The sequence below is a fragment of the Letharia columbiana genome (assembly GCF_014066305.1).
Source record: "Letharia columbiana isolate WasteWater2 chromosome Unknown Sc0000027_s0, whole genome shotgun sequence".
NCBI lineage: Eukaryota > Fungi > Ascomycota > Lecanoromycetes > Lecanorales > Parmeliaceae > Letharia > Letharia columbiana.
In genome coordinates this window covers 348,950-364,645 of record NW_023501069.1, presented here as the reverse complement: position 1 = coordinate 364,645, position 15,696 = coordinate 348,950, and the positions used below count along the sequence as shown (strand labels likewise).

The 15,696-nt window shown below is 51.3% G+C and overlaps 7 protein-coding genes across 7 annotated transcripts; 2 read left to right on the top strand and 5 right to left on the bottom strand.

The window, feature by feature from the left end:
- Positions 1–1,183: 1,183 nt before the first annotated feature.
- HO173_008008 (uncharacterized protein) lies at positions 1,184–2,262 on the bottom strand (the record flags this gene model as incomplete). Its single annotated transcript, XM_037309908.1, has 2 exons — positions 1,184–1,789; positions 1,843–2,262. 2 exons carry the CDS (start codon positions 2,260–2,262, stop codon positions 1,184–1,186), a joined length of 1,026 nt encoding a protein of 341 aa, XP_037163205.1.
- Positions 2,263–2,852: 590 nt separating this feature from the next.
- HO173_008007 (uncharacterized protein) lies at positions 2,853–3,974 on the bottom strand (the record flags this gene model as incomplete). Its single annotated transcript, XM_037309907.1, has 3 exons — positions 2,853–2,928; positions 2,990–3,863; positions 3,920–3,974. The coding sequence occupies 3 exons, from the start codon at positions 3,972–3,974 to the stop codon at positions 2,853–2,855; spliced, it is 1,005 nt and encodes a 334-aa protein (XP_037163204.1).
- A 672-nt stretch (positions 3,975–4,646) lies between these two features.
- HO173_008006 (uncharacterized protein) lies at positions 4,647–5,962 on the bottom strand (the record flags this gene model as incomplete). The annotated part of the gene is made up of 3 exons (XM_037309906.1): positions 4,647–5,403; positions 5,458–5,749; positions 5,803–5,962. The coding sequence occupies 3 exons, from the start codon at positions 5,960–5,962 to the stop codon at positions 4,647–4,649; spliced, it is 1,209 nt and encodes a 402-aa protein (XP_037163203.1).
- A 1,885-nt stretch (positions 5,963–7,847) lies between these two features.
- On the bottom strand, positions 7,848–8,483 carry HO173_008005 (uncharacterized protein; the record flags this gene model as incomplete). The annotated part of the gene is made up of 1 exon (XM_037309905.1): positions 7,848–8,483. The coding sequence occupies one exon, from the start codon at positions 8,481–8,483 to the stop codon at positions 7,848–7,850; it is 636 nt and encodes a 211-aa protein (XP_037163202.1).
- Positions 8,484–8,929: 446 nt separating this feature from the next.
- On the bottom strand, positions 8,930–10,076 carry HO173_008004 (uncharacterized protein; the record flags this gene model as incomplete). The annotated part of the gene is made up of 3 exons (XM_037309904.1): positions 8,930–9,719; positions 9,776–9,925; positions 10,042–10,076. 3 exons carry the CDS (start codon positions 10,074–10,076, stop codon positions 8,930–8,932), a joined length of 975 nt encoding a protein of 324 aa, XP_037163201.1.
- Positions 10,077–11,507: 1,431 nt separating this feature from the next.
- HO173_008003 (uncharacterized protein) lies at positions 11,508–12,526 on the top strand (the record flags this gene model as incomplete). Its single annotated transcript, XM_037309903.1, has 2 exons — positions 11,508–11,573; positions 11,621–12,526. The coding sequence occupies 2 exons, from the start codon at positions 11,508–11,510 to the stop codon at positions 12,524–12,526; spliced, it is 972 nt and encodes a 323-aa protein (XP_037163200.1).
- Positions 12,527–15,134: 2,608 nt separating this feature from the next.
- HO173_008002 (uncharacterized protein) lies at positions 15,135–15,656 on the top strand (the record flags this gene model as incomplete). The annotated part of the gene is made up of 1 exon (XM_037309902.1): positions 15,135–15,656. The coding sequence occupies one exon, from the start codon at positions 15,135–15,137 to the stop codon at positions 15,654–15,656; it is 522 nt and encodes a 173-aa protein (XP_037163199.1).
- Between the last annotated feature and the right edge of the window lie 40 nt (positions 15,657–15,696).

Genomic DNA, 15,696 nt, shown 5'->3' with positions numbered 1-15,696 from the left:
CACAGACGTTATTCACGTGAACACGGAAGATCAAAAGACTAAATAACCTGTAGCTTGTTGCACGGATCTGTGAGTGCAATTATAGAACTGCAGTCAAACTCAAAAGCTCAGTCTGGTGCCTGGCGAAAGCCCCAATTTCGAGATGGTGTAGAAGTAGCGATCATCGTCGATGCATTCGCAGAAAGGTCTAAGGGCATATTTACCGCTTAGACTTGTGAGTAGCTTCAGCATCATCGTCGTGGAGCCACTCACTGGCTTAGCAGTAGATCTGATCTGGTTTGGTTTATGGCAATCTTTTGGGGCTCGGATGGATCTTACCACAAATGACGAATGATGAAGTCAAGAATCTAGAACCCAGTTTTTCCTAGGACATACGTCACATTGTTAGCGTGACATCGCAGAGAATCCTCGTATCCACGTACGCGTACAACAGATGATGAAGACATAGTCTTGAAGTGAACCAAAAAAGACGTGGACTCGAATTATACTTCAGAAGGGGCAAAAGATCAGGAGAGCAGGTCACTGTGGGAGGCGTTGCCTGAACAACGTTTGCAGAAGGTGGGACTCTCGTTCACGGTGAGGCAAGTGTCATCATAGTTCTGTTGTGGCCTTCGCGTAAGCCTTCAAGAAAGCGAATTTCGGGGGATCAGTCATGACATCTGAAAGGACAACGCTGGTGTGGGATCGATTGGCACAATAGTGAGGCCGAGACGGAGAAACATCGATTTTTGATGCAAGCTCAACGACGCGTAGCCGTGCCATAAGGCGACCCTGCCTTGAAAGCAAAGTCCGCTGGCGACATGTCATTGGATGGCTGTCACACAGCGCAATCTTGAAGGAGTCGAACACAGGTGCAAAAAGACCGGTCGATGACGGCCAACACATTCTTCCGGGCTGATATCCAAATTTGAAGTGAAATTGAGAGGGTTTCAAATCCTCAGACTGGTACCTTTTTGGACAGCTTACGTGACACTAATTTCCCTCAGCGTCAGCAAATGTCATTACCCGGGTGGCGTTCAATGCTGTTTCTAGCCAGAACGACTGAGAAGGTGCCCATGCCCAAAGAGTCCCGCAAGTGTAAAAACTCAATGAGAGAGACACCGAGGGGCACAGCTTCAACATCTAAGCCCCAATTGATGGAAGCCTGGTAGGATGTTCGAGGTATGACGCTGGGTAATTCCCATCACTGTTCACCATACCCGCCCTTCTCGACTAGCTTCACCACTCCTCCTGCCACTTCGTCGAGTATACTCTTGGCCTGTAGACCATCAATCCATTCATTGGGGATCGCTTCAATGCCATACCACGCTCCAGATAGCCCACCGTAGACAGCACCAACGGTATCAGCGTCGTCACCTAAATTGACGACCTTCAGCGCTCCTTCTTGAAAAGTCAATGTCGAAAAGAAGGCCCAGAGCGCCGCCTCAAGCGTGTGCACCACGTATCCGGAGCTTTTGATCTGAAAGTCAGGCGTCTGGACGAAGTGTTCAAAATCGGTTGCAGACTGCTCTTCCTTTTTGTCCTTGTACCTGTCGAATGTTGTACGAAGGACCGTAGAGGTGAACGGAAACTCCTGGAGAGCAGTGAAAAGTTCAGCCTTAGTGATACCAGGTTTAGTCATAATAAGAGTGATTAGGTGGGTATAGACTTGGCACGCTTCTTGACAGGTAGCATGAGGGTGCGTGGGTGTAGAGGCCAGTGCGGCGGACTTTTGAGCGAGTACTGGAAAGTGGTGGTAGATGAGTGGTATGGGAGCGCAGCGCATGAGGGAGCCGTTGCCGCATGCTCTCTGTGGGGCGAACGTCAGCTGGTGAAGAGAAATGGATGTTCGGGTTGCCGAACCTCATGGGTCAATGCTCTATCGACCATGTTCTGGTAGTGTCGGAGCTCCAATGCACTGATGTTCCCAGCCTTTTGGGTGGACTCCCTCCATATGTCCAGCGACTGCCTAGTAGCATTCCCGATATCAAAACACTTCCCCGTAGCACTCATATAGCCATCCTGGTACCACCTCACGTATTTTCTGATCTGATCATGGATTACAAACTTCCCATCTGTGTCCACTAGAGATTGTGCGAGGCACAACATTGTTGAAGTGTCATCAGTCCATGTCCCAGGTTTCAGACCAAAGGTCGCATTGAAGCGATACGACGTTACGGGAGCGAAGGTGCCTCGGCGGCGAAATTCGACGGGACCGCCAAGGGCATCGACGACGGCGGTACCGTAGAGAGAGCCGCGGATGCGTGAAGGTGTGGAGACCATATTCTTGGTACTATAGATACTATGAGGGACAGAGAGTGCTATATCCTTGCTTGCTGCCTGACTGGAGTGCTGGACTAGCCAGCGTCGAGGCTGCGGCCTAGCTGAAGCCGCATCTCAGCTCCGAACATTAGTAGTCTGGGGGCTGTTCACTTCACAGGAGTTAGGCTATACGCACTGACAAGACGTCTAATTGGGACTAAGTGGACGTGGGCATGTACTTTAGGGAGTGGTTGGAGAAAATTGTGCAAACTGCATTAAATTATGCACACATTCACATTTTGCGCAGTTTGTAAAATAGCTGCACTTCATTGGGTTTCGTGAATACAGGATACGTGAAGCCACACGAAATTAATAACTGCCCAACATCGCTGCCTCAGTGAGTGGTATTTGCCAGGGATATGCCCCCGAAGACGACGGCATTGTCCTCTTCCTCCACCAAACAAAAGGCTTCGTCCCGCCAAAGGAGGCATGCTCGTATTAAAAAATTGTGTTGGCCATTTACCGCACGATTGGAATCGAGCACCAGCCCGGCATTGATCGACGACTGTTCATCTCCTACCCTTCCATGTCTGAGAGAGCAAAGGATTGGATCAGGGTTCCGATATAGGTTTCCACAAAAGTCCACACGGGACGACGTTGCTGTTATGCCCATTGCATAGTTCAGTCCTGGACCCTTGCGTATTAGTGTGATGAAGAGGGCTGGTAGCATGGTATCTTCTCAGCTTACTTTCCCTGCTCAACCGCGTTACTCAAATCCAAAGTCATTCTCTCATGCATACAAGGCGGCTCTTCTTCCATCAAACCCTCCACTGTCAATTCTATACACCAGGACCTTATGTTGGACAACCTCTGTAAAGGGCTGAGAACACCACTGGCTAGTAAGATGTCGGCTACCTGGATGTCGCCTTTGTGCCATATCTTTCTCAGCCCAACCCAATGGGGCGTTTCAAGATCCTCAACAGGCGAGTCATACTCAACAGTTTGTTGATCTCTTTGCCAGCTGGCCACTACACCGAGATCTATATCCACATGGTCTACCCACGAACACCGGGCCAATAGCTCAACGAAGTCTTCGATCATGTTCGATGCACGCAGTGTATCAGTCAAGTCTTGCTGCGCTGCATAGTCGAGCTCCCCGTTTTCCTCATCGTACCTCCAGCCTATCGGACAACTTGGAATCATGAATTTAGCGATGAGCAGGACCTTTGTGAATCTGGCTAGCTTTTGAGGGCTCCTTGAGCCTTGCATCAGGGGAGGATCGTAAACAACGTCGAAGGTTTCATATTGATCGTAATCTCCGAAGTGATATGCCTGAAAGTCGCCCTCGAGGGGTTTATATCTCCAAGTCCCTTTATTTGGATCTACAGTTTCAAGGCCTGAATAGAAGACCGGAAAAGCCTCGAAATATACCTGGTGGTTCACCCTCAGGATCTCAGGATGTCGGCCCATACTGATGAGGTCTTGCATGTCGATGGAACGTTCGACCTTAGGGCGTTGGGTCTCTGGGCCTTCACGCCAGGGTCCGAAGCGAGGGCCGCTGAGAAAGCAGTCATCTCCTGGCTCCTTCTCGAAGAGGTAATGGTATATCCTTAGTCTGATTTCTGTTTGCTCGGCTTAGTATTTGTTTGAGGCCTAGGCTAGTTGACTTGGTACTCACCAGGTGGGATACTCAAGAACGCGCGTGACTGGCTCGAAGGAGAGGCGGAGGCCATTTTGAGTGTGGCCAGTCAATCCTTCGACTTAGACAATGCCGGTTGAGAAGTCTCGAAAGCTAATGAACCAAGACACGTACTCCCAGTACGGGTGCTGGATGCATGAGCATTAACATATAGAAAATTATGTGAAATGTTTGCGCGTTGCTAGCTACAATGACGTATGTCAATAACACCCTGGAACGGAGTGAAAGCAGCCCGGCAGTCACGGGACCGTGAAGTTCAGTGATTCCATTACCCCTTTCGCCATCCCCATATCGCCCTGGTCGATTATACAACATACCACAGTTGTCTGAACAGTGTCCCTAATTTTCATAATCCTTACAGTACAGTTTCAACATCCTAATCTATCAGGAGCAAGAATTGGAATTCATTCAGAATGCCTTGTTTATGCCATATGGGAACTAGCGGATGCCAAACCATTGCGGAAGCTGCGGCTTTGTTTTACGCTGTCCTAGCCTAAAAAAGAGTGGCTCCTCGAGCTCTATGGTGGACCAACCCTGTCAACTCATGAGGAGATGAGGGTTGGTATTGAGTAGCATGGTGTATGCTATATTGAAGTCGGCTAAGACTGACTTGCAAGCTTCCGAATGTCTTCACACGAAAGAACAAAGTATTTACAACGTTCGGCTAGACGGACTTCCAATATCGTGAAGATTACAAAAACTCATATCAATAAGTCCCCGTGGACGAAAGCTTCGTGTATCCAGGATACTGAGCAAAGTCGCTAGCGAATTGGCCCTCGTTGATCGCACTCAACTGCGGGCAACCCAGCGCGCCAGTCGCCTCGTTGATCGCTGTTCCCAATGCATCCAGCGCCGCATTATCGTCCGAATACAGCCCGGAAAGAATGTCAGGCGACTCCATTAGTGAAAGTTCGAGGCCATAGCATAGTGCATTGTTGCCCTGCAGAAGGTTCGAAGAAGTGTAGACGCCGCCAGTGAGATTTTGGGGATCTACGCCGGTGAAGGTGTTGGTTTTACCAGTGTTGCCGCCGAGGCTGAGGAATTCCGGATGCTGTTGAGTCATCGTGGCCGCGTCCATGGAGAGGTAGGGGATGGTGTAAAAATCGACCGGATTTCGCTTGTACCAGTTGTTTGGGAAGGACTCGTATCCGGGCGTGTATTGGAAGTTGGGGTAGTCGCCAGTAATGGAGTAGAAAGATTTGAAGACGTCGCCTGTGAGGAGACCTTCGGGGTATTCGGAGGACTTATTAGCCATGAATCGGTAGATGAAGGACCAAGCGGCGGGAGATGCTACAACGCCGCTAAAGGGTGCGTTGAAGAAGTACGGGTTGTTGCTGATGGATTGCTGGAAGCGGGTAGCGCGGTACTCGGTGAGTACTTGAAGGTCGATGCTGTCGCCGTTTTGTTGACCGAGTTCGTACAGTGCAGAAAATTGAGAGACCTGAACCAAGTAGTCGTTGCCGCTGTGAGTGTTTTAGCGTTGGAGGATCTGGATGGAACACGTGCAAGCATCTTACTATTCAAATAGGTCGCCACGAGTCGGAGACACGTCCCCCTCGTACTTGTTGTGGGAGCCTGAAAGACCTTGTGGGTCGCCTAATAGGCCAGCCACGGTGAGACCGGCAACTGGGCCGCCGATGGAGTAAGAAGTAAGATCGCCATCGAAGATAGAACCATAGACGGCAAGAAAGCTGGCTAGATCCGAGCCCATACCAAAAGCAGCCCCTGTCCCGTTTATAAATTCGTCTATGGTACCTACGCCGCTATGAGGGAGGTAGCCATGGTTGGCCATAGCATTCAAACCCGGGCCTACGAGAAGGTATGAGAAGACTTCACCTCGACCTTTATACGAGAAGACTTACACGGTCCGCGCTGGTCTGTCGGTCCCGGTGCAACGAAAACGTATTGGCCTTGATTACTGACATATTGCTCAGTAGCATTGAAAGGCGGCACAACTCCAGGAGCCTGGCGCCTGGCGATTTCATGTCCTTCTGCGACAGCGCGCTTGGCGAGCTCAACCATATGGGGGCAGGGTGAGTCGACCTGGGCTGGGTCTGCATTTCGTCGCTGGAGGAAAGCTTCAGAGAGGCGGGAGGGGAAAGCAGAGACTTGATAGGCTGACAGAGCTAGCAGAGCCAAGGAAGCCAACATGGTGAAGACTCAGATATGCAACGATTCCACAAGAGAAGTGCTGCTGCAAGGGTAGTCAGGGACAGCAAGATGTCTCTTCTGGCTTTATAGCCGTCTCTTTCTCTTGCAGAAATGCACCTCGGCTTTCGAACTGCTCATGAAGGATCAGATCATCTCGCCACCTACTTCTTTCTCCGAGGATATCACATGGCGATGATGATCTCGGCTTCATCATCCCCAACCGCGCAAAACCATGGTTGCAACCCTTTCCTCCGCCGAACCTACCAAAACACGCATTAACCAATCAAGCACCATATTTCTTGTCACGACTCAAGGGCTCGTACAACATAGGAGGGTCATCTACAAGCCAGCCAGGAGTGTGGTTGATAATACCAATGAGATGCGCGCGAAACATCCAGGACAGAGAGTACAAGGTGAGAAAAAGGTAGAGAAAGGGGCTTAATGACAACCCTTTCCACTGTCGGATAGATTTGCCGCGTGAATGTTTTGAGTATGGCTTGAAACTGCCGATTCCGGTCAACCGAATGACGAAATTTGGAACGCGCTTTTCCTAATGCTGACACCATCTATTCTCGAAAAGGAGATTCTCCGGCCATCATCGCGGCACGGAACCTCTCCCTCGGATGTATCGCTGCGGAACAGATACTAGAATCCGAGCTTCATGATTTCTGTAGGAGTGGGTATACCACACCTCCTCATTGTAAAATCCCAGAAGTGTGATAACAGCATCCTCGCTTTAGCATCATTCGACTCTTACCTCGGACCACTCCGGGCAGCAGGAACAGCAGCGAAATGACAAGGAGCAATGAATCCTCCTATCTTCGAATAGCTAAACCCCCTCCCCCTCCACTTTTTCTCCCCTTCTCGCACCATCGCGGATGGCAGGTGCGCTCTGGCAGCACCAAGCAGCCATCTCTTGCTAGTTTGGAAAGTTCCACAGACCTTCTGCCCAGCCTGGATGACGGAGTCACCACCATTGAACCCTGATCGACCGTGGATGTACCTTCAACAACTTCGTTGATCTGACTGGCTATCATACCGCTCGTTAAAAAGATTGACATGTTGAAAGATGGCCAAACGCAACACCCCGGGAATGACGCGAGCTATCGTCCGGACTGGGGAGCAATACAGCCTTCGAATTCGTCCCGGCCCACACTACCCGGAGACACCGAGCTTAGCGAAGTGACACGATCGAGCGAGACCCTGCGAAAATCGCATTCACGAAGGAAGAGTGGATCCGACCTCGGGCCCAGATCTAGACGGATTGCCTCAAGGCCAAGGCACGGTACGGCTTCATCATCACCGATAAAGAGCTTGTGGTTACACATGTAAAAGCAATGCCAACGAGTGCATCACATGGGGTGCAAAGTACGCAAATCCCATCCGATGACATACCAGCGGATCGAGCTGTCAAATCAGGCTTGCTCGAGTACAAATCTATTCCTGGGAACAACAACTACAATACGTAATTCAGCGACCCGAAAGCGATGATAGTGAACCTTAGCCTTTAGTGGTTGCAAATCATGGCTAGGGAAAAACAATGTATCAAGGGAGTGGACACTGCTTTGCAGACCAAGAGGCTGTGTGCCGATTCCGTCAAAGGTCCACACCTCTAACCTGCCCTACCACGTAACAGCCCACTCCCTCGCTTCATCAATCGATCACCAGTCGCACCTGGTCTAATTCTACCATCTCACATCGCCCCGTCCATCTTCAATCATCACACCTCCGCGCGGACATCACGCTCCCCATCATCTCAAGCAATCTTATTCTGCGCAACACCCTCCTTCACATACGGCAGCAAAATCAACCCGATCGCAACCCTCGACCACAAAATCGACCCTTGCAGGTCATAGAAAGCCGCAGTGTCCAGCCCCGTGAGCCCCGCGCGGGTGAGGTCCACCATCCCCCGCAGGAAAGAATCAGCGGCACCCCACGGTACGGCTCGTTCGGCGGCGTGGAAAGCGAGGCGCAGACCGCCGTGGGTGAGCGAGAGGACCTTTGCGGGGGTAATATTCGGGACCGGTTGCGCATGAGGGCACCAAGGGTGTTGTGGACGGAGGCGTACATGTCCGAGATGGCCTCGGCGGTGCTGGAGGAGGGGGAAAAGGCTTCCCGGTCGTTGAAGATGATGTTCCAGCCACCGACGATACGGTTCCTGGGGGAGAGGTCGTGGCGGGAGTGTCGTCGTATCTGAGCGTTCGTGGACGTGGGTCTGGATACTGGTCCGAACGCTATGATCGACAGCGGTTGCAGATATGAGATCAGCGCTCTCGGTATGTCTGCTGTTGGAGCGGAGGGATGTGGGATTTGCAGTGGATGTACTGACGAGGAAGATTGCTGCAGAGGCTAACAGGGCCGACGGATGCGATCTTTTCTTCCGGGAGAGCATGTTGCAACATATCCACGGTGCGGTGTGAGAAAGTCCATCGTCTCATGGAATATCTGGTCAATTCGCACCCATGAATGCATTTCGATCAATAGTAAAAAGCCAGTCGCGATGTTTCTGCGGCTCAAGTTTGAGGGTCTTCGTCTTCGTGGTGCACGGTTCTTATCAGCACTCGAGGCGAATCGCACGTTCTGGCGCAGGCGTGACCATAAGCCGGTTTGCTGCTGGCGTGCATTGGCGAAATTCCGGGGTAATATTTACGATAAGGGGTAGACATTTCAGGAAGTGCGCTTTTCAAGTGAGTAGCAGCCCAAGAATCGCTGGGCATAGGAAGGGACACATGGTAATCTTTAGTTGCGATATGAAAACTATATTGGACCTGGCGGATGGAGCATTACCAATGCATACTTATCATTGCTCATGAGCAGGTAGTCATCGAACGTTTGCCATTAGGTACCAGCGTCAACGCCACTGGTTTTGCCTTTGGTCACGTTTCCACTCTCGCCCTTTGCACCCCAGGCCCACGGCATCCACCCGCTCGCTTGCTGCTTCGCTCCCTCCCCCTTCAGGTCATCCTTCCCAATCTCCTCAAACTCCGCTTCACTCCTACTCTTTCTCAGCCCCTCTCCCAGCTGCTCGCCCGTCAACCTTTTTTCCACATCCCTTTCAATGGCCGCCTCGGTGCCCAAGCCATCCGCCTCCTTATCCAACGCTGACAGCAGAACCCTCAGCCTCTCCCTCTGCGTAGACAGGAACGTCATCTTCTCCGAGGCTGATGTCATACCCTGCGGAATCAATGTGCCAGATCGACTGAGGTCTTCCGCCTGCACTTCCCTGCTGCCTGTGCCGCCCGTAGCGCTTATCGTTCCCAGCGCCGCACTCAGCAGCCCGTAGAAATCACCTGCCGGGGCAGCCAAGCCCTCTCTTGCACTGGGCAAGTTGAATCTGGACAACAGACTCTGCGCATAATTGCCTCCCTGGCTTGACGGTGTCTGCGGTGTCGCTTTTGGTTGGATCCCGAGCAGGTTCTCCTTCACAAACTCGATTGCGCGCTTGAGGTACGTGAGACCTGCGGACTTGGCACGATCGTGGGCGGAGATGATGAGATTGTCAATGTCGTGTTCGTGGCGGGCGAGGAACGGGTGGATGTGGGTTTGGTAGATGAACCTTGCGCCTTGGGTTTGAGGAAGGACGAGGTAGCAGAGGAGGAGGAGACGGAGGGAGGAGTAGAAGGGCAGCCTGGAGACTGTCAGCTTCATTCACTCGGGGTTCAACGGAAGGCTTTGACGACTTACCACGCGAGGATGAACCAAGTCCAGCTTTCAACCAGAGAGAAGCAGGAGAGGACGACCCAATACATCAGCCATGGTGTCAATTGAGCGGGGTCAGAGGTACGGAGGGCCTTGTAGGAGGCGAAGATTGGGAAGAGGATGGTGATGATGGAACTGCCGATCGGACCTTGTCAGCGCAGGTATCGCTTTGAGGTGCTACGGAAGCTTTGGGCACGCAGCAAACGGGCCGAGGTGGGGAAGGAGGGGCATTGGCTGATGATTTGACTTACGAAAGTAGATTCGGGACGATATCAAACAGGCCCATGATTGCATGTATACTCAGCTCAATTAAATAAGAAGCTGGATAGATGTCAATGGAGCGAAGAGAGAGGGAGATAGGTGATATCGGAGCAGATGACGGTGCCTTAGATGCCAGTGCTTATCGATAACGGTCAGATGACGTTTTGATAGGGCTGAGAAGGAAAGAGAGATGTTAGATCAGGGGTAAGGTACAACAACTTCTTACCTCGGCATATTCCGAGATGGTGAGGGGTCGTTCATCATTCATTGCCGATACGCTAAGTCCTAGCTTTTGCTCAGTGAGTGGATCAAGCAAAAATCGTGCATACATACGAGGGCGAAGACCCCTGATGAGCTTGTAGAAGTCCTACAGTTGCCAGAAAATAACAATGATTTTCACAATTCTTCCCTAAACACCGTCACTTTACCTGCAGAAGAGAAATCGTAGAAGTCGTTCAATGCAGGCGCTGTACCAGAAAAGAATGACAATTTTCACCAACCTTTCCCCCAAAGATTCTTGGTATTGAAGGGGATTGGGGGGTTTCTTTGTTTTTTTGTTTAATGCTTTCCTGTTGCGAATCGGAATTCTCTCATGCTTGATTTACATCCTCTTACTTGACAGGTGTTGAAGGGACTCGTCTCAGTGATATGAGATTGCTATAAAAAACTACATGCAGACCACGTATTCACAGACTACTTGATCGATCGAGAAGTACCCGACTGCCATAATCAGCTACGTAAATACTTCGTAGGTACGAAGTGTCGATGTAGTATACAATCGGCACTCTGTCAATTCAAGCTTGCTGTCGATTGAGACTTGCAATATAGAAAATGTGTCGTTCACGACCAAGACTCTTACTTCTTCAGATGGCGTCTTCCGTACTGGTGCTGGTGCAGGTGCGGAGATAGACGCTCGTTCTGGATTCAATAGTCCCCCGGGAATGGAAATATGAACAAGATTTATTGAAGGTTGAGTAGTTGTCAGGAGGCAGTTGTAACGTATTCGCTTACCTAAATGTAAAAATCTAATTACGCTAAAGGCTAGCGTGGATGCAAGAACATCGACAAATATTCCGCCGTACCCGCTCTTGACGCCTGATTTGCCGCTCTTTCTCCGCAGACTCCATGTCATTCAAATGGAGGAACGATTGGAGATTGGCTCTTGTATCGATGAAGTAGCATCTCTTGGAGTTTGTCATCTTGGACCTTTCATCTTTGACTCATATATCCTCTCGACGACGTCAATCTGCTTGCTTGCTTGCTGCCCCTGTGAAGTCTCGAGCACCGTGTCCAACTCTCCTGCTGGGCCAGTAATCTTCCCGTAGCTGGTATTCGTCGCCTTTTCTAGTCCCTGCACCTCGCCAGCTTTTGACGTTGGCATACTCGGTTCGCTATCCCTCACTTGTAGCAGCGTTTGGTGCGTTCTGCACGGTGTGCTGGCACGACTGCTGCAAGGATGTGCATCGCCCTCTTTTCGACTGCTCATCCGGACTATGCTTTGATCTTGATCAACAACCGTGATGTATGCCGTGCGACGCCTTGTCTCTCCTTTAGCTGAGAGCACACCAGGAGTTCCTCGCCCGCCCAACAGCGCCGGCTAATTGGTGGGCTTCACCCAACGAGAACGTCCTCGGGGGTCGTGACCTCCAACGTAAGGAGCAAGGCACATGGCTTGGCATCACCAAACAAGGCCGCGTCGCAGTCTTGACCAACTTTCGAGAAGAAGGCGCCATCAAGCCAGAAGCCAGGAGCAGGGGTGCTATGGTCAATGCGTTCCTGACTCAACCTCAAAGTTTGGACGGCACTGAAAAGTTTATTCACGATCTTGTGGAGGATGAGGGCTTGAAGGGTGTCGGCGGCTTCAGCCTTGTATGTGGGAAGGTTGGAGAGCCTCTTGCGGTCATCTCAAATCGCACGCCCAACGTCGAGGACACGGCCTGGATTGCAAAAGACAAGGACGAAACGATCGGTCTCAGCAATGCAGCTTTTGGCAACAGGTCCTGGCCGAAAGTAGTCAGAGGAGAAGCGCTCTTGTCTTCTGCCATAAAGCAGAACCTCTCAGAGCAGAGATCTCAAGCCAGCTTCACCGAACATTTATTCCGTATCCTGGGCGAGGACATTTTGCCTAGGAAGCCTAAAGACTATCCATGGGATAGCTATGTGCAGGAGTTGCGCAAGAGCATTTTCATACCGGCGATCGGAGGTGAGGGCGCGGAGGAATCGAGAGCTGAGGATCTGGCTGCTGCGAAAAATGATCAGCATGTCAATGTTCAGAACGTGACGAAAGCAGCAGAGCAGGAACATGAACTTGATGGTGTGTATGGCACCCAGAAGCAGACCGTTGTGCTTGTGGATCGTCGAGGCCGAGTGAATTTTGTGGAGAGGACGTTGTATGATGCGACCGGCAAAGCAACGGTGGCGCCAGATCGCGATCGCGCCTTCCAATTTGATATCGAGGGCTGGAAGAACCAGTAGGGTACCAGCGGTTTTGACAAAGACTGTAGAGTCATGCGGAAGGTGCGGTGTTGTGGTTGTGGTTCTCAGAGACGCGTTGTAGAAGGTAAGAGCCCTGGTGCTGAAGATGTCCCGTTGATGTTGACTGGGGATAGGCCAGCAAGATGTCGACAGGTACGGAGAAATGTCTGCGTGTGTGTACGTGGGTATGAGTTGTGATGCGGCGACAGCGACCACGATGTTGACGCATTGAGATGGTAAGGCCCTTTATCGGTGCTGGGTTGGGGGTCTCTTGATGATTTGAATATTTTTTGTTTATATATCCAAATAGGAGCCAAGTATCTTATCGGGTTTCCCAAATGTACCTTGGCAAAAGTTTGGGGGGTTTGGCACATGCTAGCGTCTTGTACTGCATATAGCGCTGCCGAGCTCCCTTGCGCCGACCTGGTATGTAATAGAAACCAACAAGAAGGCGAAAATCTTTGGAACACATCTCTGCCTTACGCAGACCAATCTTTTTCTATTTTGGTTTTCGGTTCTCGTCTCTTCCTTTCATCTCCTTGATGGGCGCTGGTGATCTGAGTGAGTGTCTTGCTCTCCAAAAATACAACAGCCAGCACCTCTTCCGCCGGACTTGACGGACACTTTCTTGGCTCACCACCTTGCCACAATTCTCCCACCGGCGCGAAAAGATGGGGAAGAGAAGTGGGCATACTCCTCCGTGTCTTGCCCATTTTTTCCTCCCCTCACCATGAGTTTTCCAGTGCTGTAGGACCTTCACCAACGTCGTGTTGATACAGAATCTTGCCGGCTCGCTTGGCAATTTGCCCACCCCCTTTTCACCCAACACCACCATCTTGCATGTACTCACCCTGATCTCGTGCGAGACATTCAATGCGTGATCATAAGGGTTTGGTACTCCTACAATGCTCCCCATAATCTCTGTGTTTTTTTTTTTTCGATGCCTGGTAGAGCGCTTTGGGGGCAAAGATCACTGCCCTCGGGAAGCATCACGCACCTTTCCTCAAGCCGTGCGGGAACCAACAAGTTCAGCAAAGATCTACGTAGTCACGGATGATACAATCAATGTGCGGTGCGCGGACAGAAGCAAGAATGAGCGCCTCGAGAGAGCAGCACGTGTTTTCCGGCAAGCTTTCTATAATACCAGCAGCCAAAGAAGCAGCTCACGCTGTTGATACAAAAAGCAAGTCCATCGCGCCGTTCAAGGTCCACGTTTCTCATCAAGCAGCAGCAGCACTTTGTGCAGTCCGCTCTCCCACTCTCTCCAATCCCTCATTCTCCCACCTCTTCCCCTCGCTCAGAGGTCCGACTCAGAATCAAGGATACAAGGCGCCAAGCATCATCTTTGCGATCTCTACCGGAAGAAACATCCCCGTAACCACCCCGACATGCCACCTAAGTACATCAAATCCAGTCGCCCACTCGAGACTCAACCGACTGTTGCACGCACCACAGAAGCTTCCGCGCAACTCCTTTACCGTCCGCTTCGACCGCCCATCCTTCGTCCACCACTCTCGACCCGAATGGCCCGGTGAACGGTCCGTCAAAACCAAAGCTCGATGAGCTCTGCCACCACCGACCCACATCTGCGCTCGCTCGGTGCGCACTGTGATGGGAGCACGACCGTAGCGTTGAGCTTGCCGGTAGGCTTCTGCGTCGGCGGCCATGGCGTTGCGTGGTTTGCTCGATGGGTTCTGAGGGTCAGGCCATAGGTCAAGGCCTCGGGCGACGGATGATAAGGGTGATGGGTTTGGTGATGTATGGAGCTTGATGAGCCCGTGCAATGAGGTGTTGTCGACGAGTGTGAGCTTGTGATTGTGGCGGATTGCTCAATGAGATGGATCGAAGCCTGTAGCTTACTGGTGTTGTTGTGAGAAAGTTGTAGTGAACGAGGGTGTGCCGGGGGGGGGGGGCGAAGGAGTGATAGGGTTACTACGGTAGTGAGATTGGACTATGAGGCTGGAAGGTCTGGTGGGTGGATGGTCGAACGGAGGCGCACTGGTAGAAGTGTCTCGAAATAGCATCGAGCTTCATTGTGACTTCTTCTGGAGCGCAATTTCATCATGGAAGCAATGCAATCGAGAGCTACGGAGCCCATCGGCCACCAAGGTGTACATCGCGCGCACATTGAGGTGAAGGAGAAGATTCTGTTTAGCATTGAACCTCTTGTGAGCAATTGTGAGTAGATCTAATCTCAAGTCTTGAAAGATCTCATCAATGTTAGATGTTCCAATCTGCAATGCACCATGAACGAAGGTATCAATTCCTTCGGGCGTTGCTCCCGAATTTGCCTGACCGCACCAAAGTGACGATAAAAGAAACAGCAAAGGATGGCGGCCTCGGATCAGCTCTCCGATGCTCACCCGAGTCTTGTTTTCGTGATTCGGACAAACTTCGATAACTTACGAGAAAATGTTGCCTGATTGTGCGCGTGAGCCCAGGTACTTAAGCTGCAAGGCTTGAGATGTTTGCCTTGTATCCGTCCAAACACCAGGAGATCAAAATGTTGGGCAAGGCAATGTTTGGGTGAATCAAATCTATACATATTTAAGAGCATCACATCTGCCACAATCGCACTTCAGATATCTCACCAGTCTCCCCATAGAGCATGGAGTACAACAGGCGCCGCCCTCCACGAACAAATTCGAGCGATTCATCATCCCAGGACCCACAATGGAGCCCCAGTCGAACACCAACAAGCCCTAGCAGCTCGTGGAGACAAGACAACAGATGGCAATTCGTATGGCCGAACGACAAGCATCGAGGCTTATGGGGTAGATGGAAAGACATCCTCAGCAACAAAGGCCCCGACATCTTCATCGCAGAACAGAACACTCGTCAGCCTGAGCGACCTATTTGGAGTAATTGGAAGACGCGGGGACACCAGCATCCCAACAGCGATAACGTTCGCTGGGACAATCGTGGCAAACCTTTCCGGCAGGACGAAGAGTTCGTCGGTGTGTTTGATTTCCAACGCAGAGATCCTGACACCAAGTACGACTTCGCGACTCGAAGATACCGCAGGCCTCATGACCATGTCTGGAGCAATGTTGACTGGTCCAGGACCAAGCCCCATTGTCCAGTTCGGGTACGGAGCGCGAACGGAAGATGGGATCCTCCTGACCGCTGAGACTATGGGCACCCCATGATGGCGTGCCTGACGAGTAGGC